General features: G+C 38.9%; 1 protein-coding gene across 1 annotated transcript in view; it reads left to right on the forward strand.

The window, feature by feature from the left end:
- The window catches only part of Efcab14 (EF-hand calcium binding domain 14), a 35,858-nt gene that overhangs the window by 12,893 nt on the left and 8,358 nt on the right, over positions 1 to 14,607 (forward strand). The window contains exons 4-8 of the mRNA XM_051188489.1: positions 2,982 to 3,080; positions 6,424 to 6,534; positions 8,558 to 8,638; positions 9,759 to 9,950; positions 13,878 to 13,989. Coding sequence (XP_051044446.1) covers positions 2,982 to 3,080; positions 6,424 to 6,534; positions 8,558 to 8,638; positions 9,759 to 9,950; positions 13,878 to 13,989 — 595 coding nt within the window. The remainder of the gene's footprint in view (positions 1 to 2,981; positions 3,081 to 6,423; positions 6,535 to 8,557; positions 8,639 to 9,758; positions 9,951 to 13,877; positions 13,990 to 14,607) is intronic.

The raw sequence follows: 14,607 nt of genomic DNA on the forward strand, positions 1-14,607 counted from the left end.
CATAGTAAGTTCCAGTACAGTCAGGAGTATGTAGGAAGTCCCTACTTGTAATCATCATTTGTGATTATCTGTTTTCTGAACTTTTTCCTCACTATTTAAAGAATAGAAAGTTCAACCCCAAAGAAAAAATAGCATTCCTACTTTTGAAGTATAACATTTATATTAAGTAAATAATCTAAAGTGGCTTTTTTACTTTTGCTGATTTTTTTCAAAAATCATATAATATGCATAGAAGTCATAACATCTTTTGGCTAAAATGTGGTTTTTTTTTTCTTTAGTGGTGTTTATTTAACTCAACTTTTAGTGTTTTCAGATTGTGAAATGTCATGTTTTAATAAATTCTGTAATGCAGAAACCCTGTCTCAAAAAACCAATAATAATAATAATAATAATAAAAGTTCTGTAATACTTGGATCCAGTCTCACATTCTAGAATGTCTGTTTGAAGTCAGAGATAATGGGAGAGTACACCCTTGTCTCTCCAGTCCCATTGCACATGTACATTTACTGTAGTTTCTCACACAGTTTGGCTCTGCTGAAGAGGGGAGGTCCAGGGTGTGTAACTGAGCTGGTGACCAGTTTGTGATCCAGGTCCTTTAGATAAGAAACACTATTTGTGTGACTGGTAACTGCAGAGTTGGCAGTCAGCTCTCCAGAACACACTCTCAGGGATGCAGCTGACATTCTAGAATCCCGACCTACAGTGTTTGTGACACAGAGAGAAGACGACCTAACCTGGTCCTCCTGTGTTGGCTTTTATTACTTCCCTAGTTTTAAGTTAAATGTCAGCTTCCAGCAGCCATGCTAGCCTTCTCTGAGACCATAATGTTCCTAAGATACTTCTGACTAGCTCAGCCATAGCCTCAAGATGTTGGATAGCCTTCTCTGAGACCATAATGTTCCTAAGATACTTCTGACTAGCTCTGCCATAGCCTCGAGATGTTGGACAGAATAGTTTCTGCCCAGATCACACAGAACACAGTATGTGATTATCCCTTTAGGGTCTAGCCAGTTGTCAGTGAAAGAAATTTATTCACATATGTCTGAAAGATACTACATAATAAGCATGTAGAATAATTGTAATACATACGGAGAGGAGTCCCTTCTCTTCATATTTGTACATGGTTGTCTCATGTCAGTAATACCATCTGCACCTCCTATGTATTTGTAAACTATCATATATGTACAAGTTTGTGGTTTATACCAAGTACATGTAAGTAAATGGAGTATGTGGTGTACTATAGTGTTCTTTGTTTACTGAATATATCTACACATCTAGTGATAGGCATTTAAATCATTCCAGTGTTTTACTGGTACAAATAAGAATGACTTGTATTTCTTTGTGCCTGTGAGCAAATAATCTTCAGGATGGGTTTCTATAAATGAAGTTGCTAAACAAAGAATATAAATATTTCAGGTTTTGAGGGTTATTCCTTCAAAACAATCCTTTTCCAGTTCACATTCCCCTAACAATGCACGAGAATGCCTGTTTCCGTAGGTTCTTTGAACCCTCAGTGTTATCCATAGCTTCTTAAAGGAATGGCACAAAATCAAAACCTTCTTGGTGTAATTGCCTCTCTGAGAGGTTTATAGCTTTCTAAAAGTATTTCTCAGTGTGGACTGAGGTGTCTGATCTTCCTGTTTTGAAATGGGTAGAGTTAGAACATTAGTGAATGGCCTGCATGTTTGAGAACACTTAGGTAGTATGGCATGTGTAACTCATTCAATTTCACTTGTAAAGAACTGCCACTGGTTTGATCATTTGTGCTAGATACTGTGGTGAGCTTTAGTCACTTGTGTCATTTAATTCTTGGAACCTATATTAATCACCTGTTATTGGGTTACATTTAATCTCCAAATTTAGTGGCTCAACACAACAATCCTTCATTATCTCACACTCCCTGTATGCCAGGAATTGTGAAGCAACTTAGCAGAATGTTCTGGCTGAATCCCTAGGGTTGAAACTAAGGTGTCAGCACAAAAAAAAAAAAAAAAAAAAAAAAAAGCCAAATACTTGTTGAAAGAATGAAAAGGAATCTGGTCGTGCTTTGTCTTACACCCTCTGGTACCTGCCACAGTGCCCAGAAAGTTGGGTGTTTGTGAGGCTACTCTTGTTACAATTATTGGTAGACCTCTATTCTCATCCTAAAATTTAGAATAGGAAAGAGGTGTGGCACCAAGACTCTTTGAAAAGTGTTTTGAGTCACACTGCAGGACTTTTTAGAATGTTAACTCAGGGCCTGAAATTGCATGTTACACAAGTTCCCCCAGTCCCCATTCAGATAGGAGTCCAGCTACTTAGATCCTACCCCTAAGTAGTAAAAAGGAAACCACATTTTATTTTGATTCAATTCCTGTTTTAATACATTCATTGCATCCTTCAGTGAGTCAGTGGGTATTTATTGAGATCCTTCAGGGTACAAAGTAATGCTTTGGTTGAGCTATTGAGTTTGAAATATTAATCACATTATTAAACCAAAACCAAGTCCCTGAGTAATTGAAAGTGCTGTTCAAGTTGTCAGGATACAGTTCCTGTGGACTATATTTTGTGATGATGGGCTTTTCCTTTATAATATATGTTCCCACTCGGACAGGAACAAAAGTTCAGTTAAATAGGTGTTCTATTTTACCAAAGTGAAGTTTTGAAGTGGTCCTTGATCATCATTTTTTTTTTTTTTTCCTGTTCAACTATTGAAGGATTGTGTGGTAATCACTGCATCTTTTGAGTAATTTAAGAGTTTTGGGCCTTGCAGCTGCTAGACTAAGGTAAAGAATGATGCTCTGCCTCCTTGGCATCAATTTAAATTGGGCACTGACAGAGGGGGATTATTGCTGCTTCCTGATTCTCAGCTCTTTCCAAAACACTACAGTTCCTCTACTTCTGAAAGCTGACAGGTACCTTGACATTGTGAGCTGTAGAGTTTGTGAAGGAAGCACATTACTCTACAAATTCTGTTTTTCGTGTTTCTCAATCTTTTTCAGATTTCTCTGTTGAGTTCTGCAGTAAATCACCTGAAAGCCAATGTCAAGTCGGCTGCAGACTTACTTGGCCTGCCTAGCACTGTAGAGGGACTTCAGAAGGTAAGTGCCATGTTTGAGCACTATGGTTACCCTTAATGCTGGAATTCTTAAAAGTTCACTTTGAAAGCCTAGCATCTGAAATCAGCTGCTTCAGAAGAGCAGTGTAAAGTGTGCCGTTGTGTTCTGTGCAGTTCAAAACAACTTTGATATTGGGCCTTTCATTTTCAGCAGGTTACTTTATGGTTTCTACAGTTTTTCATTTGTCTGTCTGTGCTCAAGAGTTGCTCTGCTGGGACAACTGTGTTAGCAGGTAGCAGTTTACTTTTCAGTTTGTCATTATACTGTCTTCATGAGCCCAGACCAGTTGTGGATGGGAGTACACCTAACTTCTACTTTTCCATTATTGGAAAGGAGTTGAGTTGTTTGTCTTATTTTGCTGTTTAAAGATAATCTAAGATGAAATGCAGAAATTAAAAGTTAAGGAGCAGTTGTGTGACAAAGGATACTTTTAAACACTCTCAGGTAGAAATTGAAAAAAAATTACTTTGGAAACAATTTGATATTATTTCCTAAAGATGTCTATATAAGTTCTAAATAATTTCTTGTGAGTACACAATAGACCTCAGGGCCTGTGCAAACAGCAGTTCGTAATTTGTTTATTTGACCCTCTAGTATGTAGAGTTAACAGCAGACAAGTAGAAGCCAGAAGGACGAGACTCATGAATGCCTAGAGCTGGGTGGGGACATTGAAGAGAGGTTGAAAGGGAAAACAAGGTGTCTGATTGAACACACAGAGCATCGCCCCCACAACAAAAAATGAAAGAAAGGTTTTAGGAATAAGAGCTCCTTGCACAGTGAATTGTAAATCTAGGATCCTTGGCTTTTAAAAGTTAGCCAGTGATGTTTGATTCAAGTATATGCCAGGCTCTGTCAATAAATGTCTAAACTGTTACACAAAGTGAGAAATTACTAAAACACAAGCAAAAATAAAACTTGATATTTTACAACCAAGCATTGTGAGTAAATTGCTACTTGTCCAGTATGGTCATCTGCTCTTGACATTTAAATTTAAAAAGTTGAGGCAATTTTAATGAAGCAGATCCTTGCTGTCATTCCCAAGAATCAAGTTGGAAAAGGCAGGCCTCTGAAGCCTTGCAGAAGCAACATTTGCAGTCTTATATTTAAAAAGGAAACTGGCGTGTTCTTGCTCTCGCCATTCAGTGAACACTTGTGGAGCTTCCTCCAGTGTGTACCAGGCACTCTGCAGTTGGTAGGAATACTAGTTTCAGAGTTTCATTCTAGGATTTACATGATCTGTCAGCTGCTTTCCTAAAAAACAACTGCCAAACAAGAGCTCACTATCTTCCTGACGGGCTCAGCCAGCCAGCCAGTGAGGACTCTCTAACAGTAGGTGTCTTTGAGTATCTGGTGGCTTTGTGCAACAACAGTGCTTACATAGCATAGTAGCTTAAGAGACTATCCCAAATGTTATCTCTTTGGAAATCCTGCTAGGCACTGCTTATATTGCAAATGATAATGTAGTTTTGAAATAGTAGTTCCTCTCCAAAACCTAACTAGCTTTCAATTATGTCATGAAAATGTTATCGTCTCCTGTTCTCTTGAATTATTGTTTCAGTGTAATTTTAAAACATTGTCGAATGCTGGGAGGCAGCTCTGTTGGTGGAGTGCTGGCTAGCATGCACAAAGCCCTAAATTCCCAGCGCTACATAAAACCAGTTGTGGTAATGCAGGCCTGTAATCCCAGCATGTGGAAGGTGGAGGCTGGAAGATCAGAAATTCAGAGTCATCCTTGGCTTGTAGCAAGCCTGGGCTACATGAGACCACCTCAAAACAATAAAATAACTTTGGTTAAAAATACTGTTGTCACACGCTAATTTTTAGTCAGTATGTCTTAATAAAAGGATAAAACCCTACCAAATAATAATATTCTTTTAGGTATTTTTTTTTTAAAGTAATGAAGGTGAAGACATGGACCATTGGTTAAGAGCACATACTGCTCTTGCCAAGGTCCAGGGTTTGGTTCCTATAACTCTAGCTTCAGGGGATGCAAATGACACCTTTTGGTCTCCACAGGCACTTCCATTCACATGAACATACCCACACATATACTCATACAAATATGCCTAGTTTCTTAGTTTTTTAAAGATGACTTCTGAATCATTCCCTCTGTATGTTTGGGTTCTTTAGGACTACTAAGAGCAAAGTAAGTAGTTGCCTAACTATACTCATTGCCGACAAAAGTCTACTGCCAGCTGGGTTTCCTAGAGCTAAAAATCATACCCATCCAGTTTTGCTCAAAAGTCATCACTTAATACTCCTAACTGTTGATACTCAACAGCATTGACTCTAGCCGTCTACAGCACACTTAGTTTAGGGGTAGGCATATTATCTGTGAGTCCCAGATTCATTCTTTTTATTTTCAGAATATAACTCTCATAAATAATTTTTTTTTTTTTGGAAAATAGATTTTATTTAGGAAAGGTTATGGTTTTCCTTAATTGAAAAAATACCTTGATTTTTTTTATATGTATGGAAAACTATTCATAGAATGAATGTTTATATTTTTGCTATAAGTTACATGGAATTCATAGCTTGAATATAGTTGAAATAATTATAGAATATTGACCTATACTTAGTGAGTGCTTTAGTCTAAATTAAATCACAGCATATCACAACACTACCATTAGCATGGGCATTTTTTTTTTTTAAATTAACAGCACCTGCATTTGTGGATTATGGAGGAGTAGGAGCCCTCTTAAATACCATTAATGGCACTGTAAAATGGCACAACCATTTTAGAAGATAGCTTGCAAGTTTTTTTAAGAAGTTAAGCATAGATCTGCCATATGGTCAGCTGTTCATGTACGTATTGTGATAATGAGAAAGTATGAAGGGATATGAGGGCACAAGTCCACATGTGGGCTTCCACATGAATATTTAGAGCAGCTTTATTTGTAATAGTCAGATGCTGAAAATAACCTGAATGTCCATTAACTGGTGAATAAACAAGTTGATAAAACCATACAATGGCATGTAACATGCTAAGCAGGTTAGATATAACTGAATCCCAGTTGCACTTAGTAAAAGAAGACATATTAAAAAAAGATTTTAGAAAGTATGTACTCATTAGTTCCCTTTATGTTAACTTCTAGAAAATACAAACTGATACCAAGTGACAGAAAGTGAATAAATGGTTGTCTTGGGAAGTTATAGAGAGGCATGAAGAAATTGGGGTAGGAGTAATGCTGTTGCTTTTTTTATGGAAATGGTTTCACAGATTTATTATTTATTCATTTTGAATATGTGTGTGTATTGAATATCAGTTATAATTAGTAAAGCTCTTAAAAGGGGAAACTGATGTTCCTACATTGTTTCTTTTCAGAGTGTAGCTTCCATTGGCAATACTTTAAACAGTGTCCATCTTGCTGTGGAGGCAATACAGAAAACTATGGATGAACACAAGAAAACCTTGGAATTACTGCAAAGCAATATGGTAAGATCTGTAAACACTACAGAAAGGCAGTATGCACCTGGTCACCATTTCCTGTATCAGTCATGATTCCAGAAAAAGTCTGACAAGCAATAGCAATGTAAGTCAAACCATTGAGGTAGATAGTATTGAAGGCTTTTATAAACATGGTATTGGGGGCTGGAGAGATGGCCCAGGGGTTAAGAGCACTGGCACTGGCTACTCTGCCAGAAGTCCTGAGTTCAATTCCCAGCAACCACATGATGACTCACAACCATCTGTAATGAGATCTGGCGCCCTCTTCTGGAGTGCTGGGATACATGCAGACAGAACACTGTATATATAATAAATAAGTCTTTAAAAGCAAACAAACAACAACAACAAAAAAAAAACATGGTCTTAGAGATGCTCATAACACATTTACCGAAGATGGAACAGGTAGGATAGGAAAAGAAGATCAGCAGGTATCAGAAAAAGGGACAGGGAAGTAGCAAATTGTCTCATTTTTTGCTGCAATGCAAACCACTCCAAGTTATTGTTTCTCACTCTTCTGAGCATCAGGGATTTGAGCAGGGTTTTTATACCTGGTTGCTGAGAGACCAGCAGAAGAGATGATCTAGAAGAAGAAAAGTCATCTAGATGTTCCAGCTCCCACCAGGTGTCAGTGGAATGTAGCCATATGTATCATCTCACACTAGACCATGTGGAATTGATCCTCCATCACCCCCTCAATTGAACTCAGTAAACCCACAGAATAGTGATAAATAAAACATTTTTGTTGTTTCAACCCCAAAATTTGAGGATGATTTGTAGTGTAACAACAAATAGCTGAGATGGAAGCAAAGCCTTGCAATTTTTAGACATCTTAGTCTCCTACTGAAGCTGCATATACAAGCTCTCCACAGTCATCCTGGCAATAACTGCTTTGTAACAGCTCCCTGGAGGATTTATGAAGGTAGAGAAAAGGACGGCACAACCCTTGCTATTCTGATGGAGAAACAAGTTGACTTCAGTTTGTACCAAGGAACCTGAGTTGCATCAGAGAGTTCCAGAAAGGAGGGTGTTTCATTTGAACTAGTACTTGCTGTTATTTAGTGAGCCATTGTTTGATGTTTAGTGGGGCTAACCTAAAAGGAAAAGTTTCAACATAGGTGTCCAGATACCTCGCTTCTAATTCCATCTTCCATTGAGGACCTCTGTACCCTATAGTAATAAAGATATAACTTACCAATTTCTTTATATTGTGCATGCTCTCAAGTAATGAGCCATCTTCTAAAATACTTTTCCTAACTGAATATCTTCTGCTTCCTAAAACCACAAGTGTTATATCTTTTTCTTTTTAATTTTACCTTCAATTTGTATGAAAATAAGGTTGATAAATGTCTAGGATTTCAGATTTTAAGGAGAACTGTTTTGCCAGTTGCACTCTTATAATCGAATTGGCATCTTTTAACCTTCCATGACTACCGATAGTAATCTTCCTACTAGCACACTGTACTAAACCTTAGCTGTGGGCTTCAAAGGAATCAGCTATATAGTTTTTCCCAGGAAAGGATGAAAATGTGTCTAAGCGTATTATATTTAAGTGTTGCACAGAGAGACCAGAGCAGTGGGGAAGAAAGGGAAGAGTCAACTTCTGATGTAGATATCAGCATATATTAAGGGGAGGCCAATCATGTGCATGCTCACTGGCTGTGCCCTTGATTATGCAGTTTCCCTGCAGCTCAGGTAATGAGGGAGGGGAGAGAGGAATTTCTAAAGAATTCATTCCATTGAGAAAAAGACGCATACTAGGAAGAGCTCAGATTCCTGGGGTAACCTGGGTGCTGCTATCCAGCCTCTGCTTCGCTCTGGGTACCTTTAAAATTCCATGATAGCCTTGACACCATTCAGATGGTTCATAAGTTTTGGGAGACTCCTGTAGATTAATCCATGGCTACCTCCTGTTGAGGCAAGAGTGTTCCAGGACCATCTGAGATGGTTAAGTAACCTAGTAGTTAGTTGTTGCTTATGTACTAACTTTCATTTGTGTTAACATTTCTTAAAGGAGACCAATAGAAGCAACAAAATCATGACATCAATGACGTCAGAGCTTGATAATAAAACCAACAGTGAAAGTTCAAAGCAGGTACTTTTTGGTTGGGACTATGATGGGCTATAGAAGTAGTCTGAGGAATGTGAACTTAATATACATGGGAAGCCTTACTCTCTCTGAGGAGAGAATAGGGGTGGGGGGGAGGAGGAGAGGGAGTGGGAACTGGGGTTGGTATGTAAAATGAGAAAAGACTGTTTTTAAAATTAAAAAAAAAAAAGCAGCGTTCCCCAGTAGGTACCTCATACATCACCCTCCTGTCTGAGTAGAAAGGGTGTATATTGGCATTTGGGAACCCTGTCTCTTCTGTGGTACTTTGCTTTCTTCCTCATACGTCAACCAGTGAAGTAAATTCCTTTTCACGTTTTGAAAGACATAGAATGATCAGATTACCCTGAAACTCTATGGCAAATAGCAATCTGGGCAAATGAAAGATGGATGCAAAATCCAAAGTGATGGCTGTTTTGAGCCACAGAAACCTCTAAGAATGCTGAGAAACGTATCCTTGAAATTTGGTGTTTTCTGAAGTCTAAAGACAAAGGGCAGGAGGGGAGGAGAGGAGGAGTGCTAGGTTCAGATCACATTAAAGAGAATAAAGGAAATCTTCTCTAAGAAGAATTTCTGTCCTGAATTTAATGCCCTTAAAAACCTGTAGTCATTATTCCTTTTTAAGTAGCAATCAGTACTAGAAGATGTCAATAAAAATAATTGAATCTTGTACTAAATAATGCACTACTTGCTGTGCTTTTGTTACACGAGCCAATTCAGTAATTGGTATTGTTCCTAAGGTAGTTTTGTTCTGACCAATTAAGTTAATGGGACTTCAGTTAATAACCGAATGTGCTCTCCTGTCAACAAGTGAGGTAAACAATGGGAAATTAATTCCCAAACTGACCGCTTTGAGGGCTCAGAGTGGGAGCTTGCAGACAGTTCTCTTCTTTACCCTCCTGTCTAGATGAAGCCAAACAATCCAAGAGAAGGCAAATTGGGACCAGTTTAGAGAGGGAACAGCAAAGCAGATCTAGGCAGTTGGGGATCACCTCCAGGAAAAGTACCTTACCTTGTTGACACAATAATGGTTGCTGCATTGCTCCTATCCTACTTGTCTAGTTGCAGTATTTAGGTGGATGCTACAACTCATTTGTTTCCACTCTAGGATATCCTGTACCTTCACAACTCCCTAGAGGAGGTCAACAGTACTATAGTGGGATACCAGAGACAGAGTGATCTTAAATTTGAGGGGATGAATGAGACACTCAGTAACCTGACACAGAGACTCGGCCTGATAGAAAGTGATGTAGCTGCACTGAGCAAGGCAGAAAACAGAGCAAACCTGACCTCCAGCATGGTAAGTCTTTTCAGATCTGCTGTGGCATGCTGTGTGTTGATGTGTGTTGTCTGTACATAGATGTAATTCCCCCTCCTCATGTGAACAGTAGCTGTGCTTACCTTACTCCTGCTTAAATCCATATAACAGCTCTGTGAAATGCACAAGGTATGTGTGTTTGAAAGGGTTGCCTTAAACATGCCAGCTCACTACAACTTGTTGGCAGGAATGACAAGTCTCTTACAATGTTGCCAGTGGTCTATCATTTAGGGAAACTTGGACATGTTTTTTCCAAAGGAGGTCTTTTGGTCTTTGGTCTCCTCCCCCCCACCCCACTTAAAGTATTAGAAGTGGTAAAAGTAGAAGATATAACAATCTTGTACCATTTTTTTAACCCTGAACTTGGCTTTCAGATTCATCCTGCTCCTGTCTGTGTATTAGAGGAAACCTTTTGCATATAATGTTAGGAAAACCATCTAAAACAGATGAGGTTACTTCTATAAACAAATCCTAATGAAACCAATAGGGTCACACAGAATATAATAGGAGAAGGGAGGTTCTATATCGATAGGAAGGAGGAGATTAGCAAGAAGTGAGAGAAACACAGAAGGAGTAATGGGGTGATTATGATAAATATGTATATGGATAAAAATATAATAAAACCCATCATGATATATAACTAATATTTTCTAATAAAAACATTTTTAAAAAGATGGAGTTGGGCCAGGGGGTGGTGGTGGCACATGCTTACTGACTCTGAGGGTCACTGGTTTTCATGATCTCATGAACAGAGTCTCTTTGTTTTTAACCACATTTCATCTGTGCATCTTGCTGGGATTCATGTGGATCATTTCGTTAACAGTGACAGGTCTCACTTTTAAAGGCTCAATAGAGCAAAGACATGGTACATTTTTTGATGGAAACCAAATTGAGGAAACTACACTGTAAATTCAAATAAAAGCTAGAAGCTAACCCACACATAAAATCGAGGCCTGGCACATGGTAAGGAATGCTTGAGCTGCCTAAATATGGCTTTGAAAGGTAGGGTAGAAAGACCTGTCCCCCTCTGCCTGGCCCTCCTGCTTTACAAGAGTGTGTAATTTACTACAAAGCTGTGAAGATTAAAGGAGCCCTAGTTTTTAAAGCCCTTTTGAACTCAGCTAAGCTAAGTAGGAGCTGAGAACGTTGAATGATTTGATGAATAATGTGCCTTGAAGGGTTTTCAAGGCTTATTGTGAAAACTTAGCACCCCAAACCCCTTGCTGTCTCTGCCGTCCCCTTCTTATTTTATCCAGCAAAGATAATTGGTAATAGTATCCATCTGTCCTATTTCTTCCAGTAGCATTAGACTGAGCCTGGATCTGGGTAGAAGTTCTGTCGCCTTTCATACTTCAGTTTTAAAGTGTGTGACTAAAACATTTAGAAGCCTCTATTTACACTCTGTCTCCTTGTGCCCATCTCCACTCTCTGTCCCTCCCACTCCTTTGCCATTTGTGTTTAGTGTTCAGATCCTTTCAATAAATTTGACCAATTTGTTTAAGAAGTATTAAGTGTCAGGGTTGGAGATGGCTCAGTTGGTGAAGTGCCTGCCACACACTTGAAGACTTGTGTTCAGATCCCCAGCATAGTGGCCTGGATCTGAAACCTATTAGTTCTGGGAGTAAACAGAAAGATTCCTATAGCTCATTGGCCAGTCAGCCTAGTCAAAATGGCAAGCTCTAGGTTCAGTGAGAGACCCTGTCTTAAAAAGAAAAAGGTGAAGAATGATTGATGATTGTCAGCCTCTGCCTACACACAGACGCACGTACGCATGCACGGATGCACACACGCATACATACACACATGCAAGCACACACACACACACACACACACACATACACACACACTATGAACACATTATGTAAAACACACAAAAGTATTTTAAAAAAGTATTTCATGTCATTTAAATTTTAATGTTTCTCCTTAACCTTTCCCTCTGTTTTCTTTACTCTCTAAGATGGGCAATAGGGCTTCTACTCTGAAAAGAGAGAGTCTTTGGTTAACAACAGAGCTGCTACTGTAAAGGCCCAGAGCATAAAGATAAACAGGAAGCTTCTGTAAAGTAATAAATGCATCAGCATCTCCATGCTGTCTGTCTAAGAGGAGCACTTTGATCTTTTATATGGAGGAATGCCACTTACTGAATTGTTTCCTCTGGCTTGCTCAGCTTCTTTTCTTATACAACTCAGGCCCACCTGCCTAGGATTTCACCACCCTCAGTGGGCTGGACTCTTTCTCCTATATCAATTAACAATTAAGAGAATGCCCCATATACATGTCCACAGACCATTGTAATGGAGGCAGTTTCTCAGCTAAGGTTCCTTCTCCCCAGGTAACTCTAGTTTGTGTCTAGTTGACCGAAATTAATTAGCACAGATATCTAAACTAACAGTAGGGGGCAGGGGCATAATCAAAAATGGTGTTCAGCTTAAAACTCGTTTCGCATTTAGATTGCATTCTCAAGGCTTTCATAGTTCTTTTTAAGTTAAGTCCTGCTGAGATAAAGGGAAAGCCAGGAAGAGGTGAGAGAGTGACTACAGCGTCATCTGAGGTGCACACAGTGTTTGCGTTCAGAGGACGTGACGTTCATAGAAGGTGGCCTTGGCTGAAACCATATTGTAGAAGCTTTTGATCTACAGCTTTCTAGCTTTACTTTTTCATTCTTAGCAGCTATCTGGATAAAGTCACGTATATTTAAGATTTTGATGCATTATAAGCTGGGCTTTTATTGATTTTTTTTTTTTTTAACTACTTCTGAGCATTTTTCAAACCTCGGAAAATAGCAAGCAAGTTCTAAGAACCAGATTTAAATGTTGAACACACACACACATACACACACACAAAAGTAAAATTAAAAAAGAAAAATAACAGATGGTTACTATTAGAAAGTAGTAGTGGTTTCAACAGTAATTCACATTTTAACAGTCAGGTCATAACACAGTGCCACATCCCTTATGTTTTATAACTTCATGCCAGGCCATCAGTCTCTTCATGTTATCCCATCATAACATCCCAGCCAGATTAGTTTTCTCCTGGCAATAAGCATTTGATTTCATTCACATGTCCATGTTGGATCTTTCTAAATAAACTAAATATCCAATGTACAGTAGCTGTTAGGGTAGGAGTAAAGATAGGAAAGGGATGTGTAAACTTACTGGGTTTGAGAAATGAGATGCAGTGGTACTCCTAAACTCAGGACCAGGCCTTTTCATACAATAAACAGATACAGGAAAATCGGGCTTCTCTCTTTACAATTAAATCTATTTTCTATATGTCATACTAGATTAAACTGGAAAAAAGCAGTGGAGTGGGATAGGGAAGTTGTTAAACTCAATTAACAGTTTGAATTAAAAATACTGCAACTCCTATTTTGTGTCTCTTGACAGTTTCTGCCACCAGTTGAATCATTACAGTAGGGATGTTGGGGTGGAAAGGGAATACTTGTGGTTTGACTGAGTTCCTCTGCCTTCTTTTTTTTAAAGTTTTGCTTCAGATGACATGGTCACAAAGATGATATCTGAGGCAGTTTTTTTAGTTAGTATTAAATAGCTCCAGAAAACAGTGTCTCCCATCATCTAGGAAGCAGGTGTGACACAGGCACCTGAGTAAGGGCACATTTTCTTTACTGCTGACACATGCATGCTTTCGTCTATCAGTGGAATGTTCACGGTGAAACAGATCATGGAGAATGTAATGTCCCTTTAATGGTCTAGCCTTAAATCCAGCTACACACTCATCAACACTGCCCCAAAGACAGCCCTAGTATTTGTCCATCCTTTCAGTGACCTTAGAGGGGCCCTGGTAAAGGTCAGTCTCTACATGTAAAATGTGTTGTGGGAATGGGAATGCAGCAGTTTCCAGTTAGGTGTCACTTCTACCTTAAACCTATCTGATCTCTGTTTTGGGCAGAAAGAAGATAATTCAAATTCTCAGGTATCTAAGCTTCGAGAAAAACTGCAGCTGATCAGTGCTCTTACAAACAAACCTGAAAGCAACAGGCCTCCAGAGACTGCAGAGGAAGGTGAGCAGCAAGCTGGCTTTGGAATATTTCACGCAGGCTTGGGCAGCCTGCCTCCCACACAGGGAGTAGGGATGGGGTGGCCAGCTCTGATGAGACTGAGTGAGTGATGCCTGAGCGCACCGAGATGGCCGATGCACTTCACTTTCATTTAGCAAAAGCCCATTTTGTACTTGATTTGCACTCTAGTCTATTAAGGGGAGAATGGGTAATGTTTAGCTGGAAATAGACTTCTCCATGCTGTCTGCATCCAATTATTGGCAAAAATGTTACTGTCATAGCTTATATTAAACCATTCCTAAATGTTCTGTTTCTGTGAGTGCATAAAATTTACTTAAAAATAAATATTAGTCCTCCTGAAAGTCATTAACATGTAATGGTGGAATTATTCAATTTTCAGGCCACTTGGCTCTAAGTAAGGACACACTTAATCAATATTATTAGATACATTAATTAACATCTACTATTTAGACTTTATAAGGCTAGAACAATGTCCTAGATAGTATTGTCTTTGACCTCCCTGCCTCAAGCATTCTTCAGCTCTGGAGATATAGGATAGCTTCCCTGAGATTCTCTCCTGAGAGAAACAGAACTACGTTGAAGGCCTTCCCCTAACATTAT

Source organism: Phodopus roborovskii, unplaced genomic scaffold, assembly GCF_943737965.1.
Source record: "Phodopus roborovskii unplaced genomic scaffold, PHOROB, whole genome shotgun sequence".
Taxonomy (NCBI): Eukaryota; Metazoa; Chordata; class Mammalia; order Rodentia; family Cricetidae; genus Phodopus; species Phodopus roborovskii.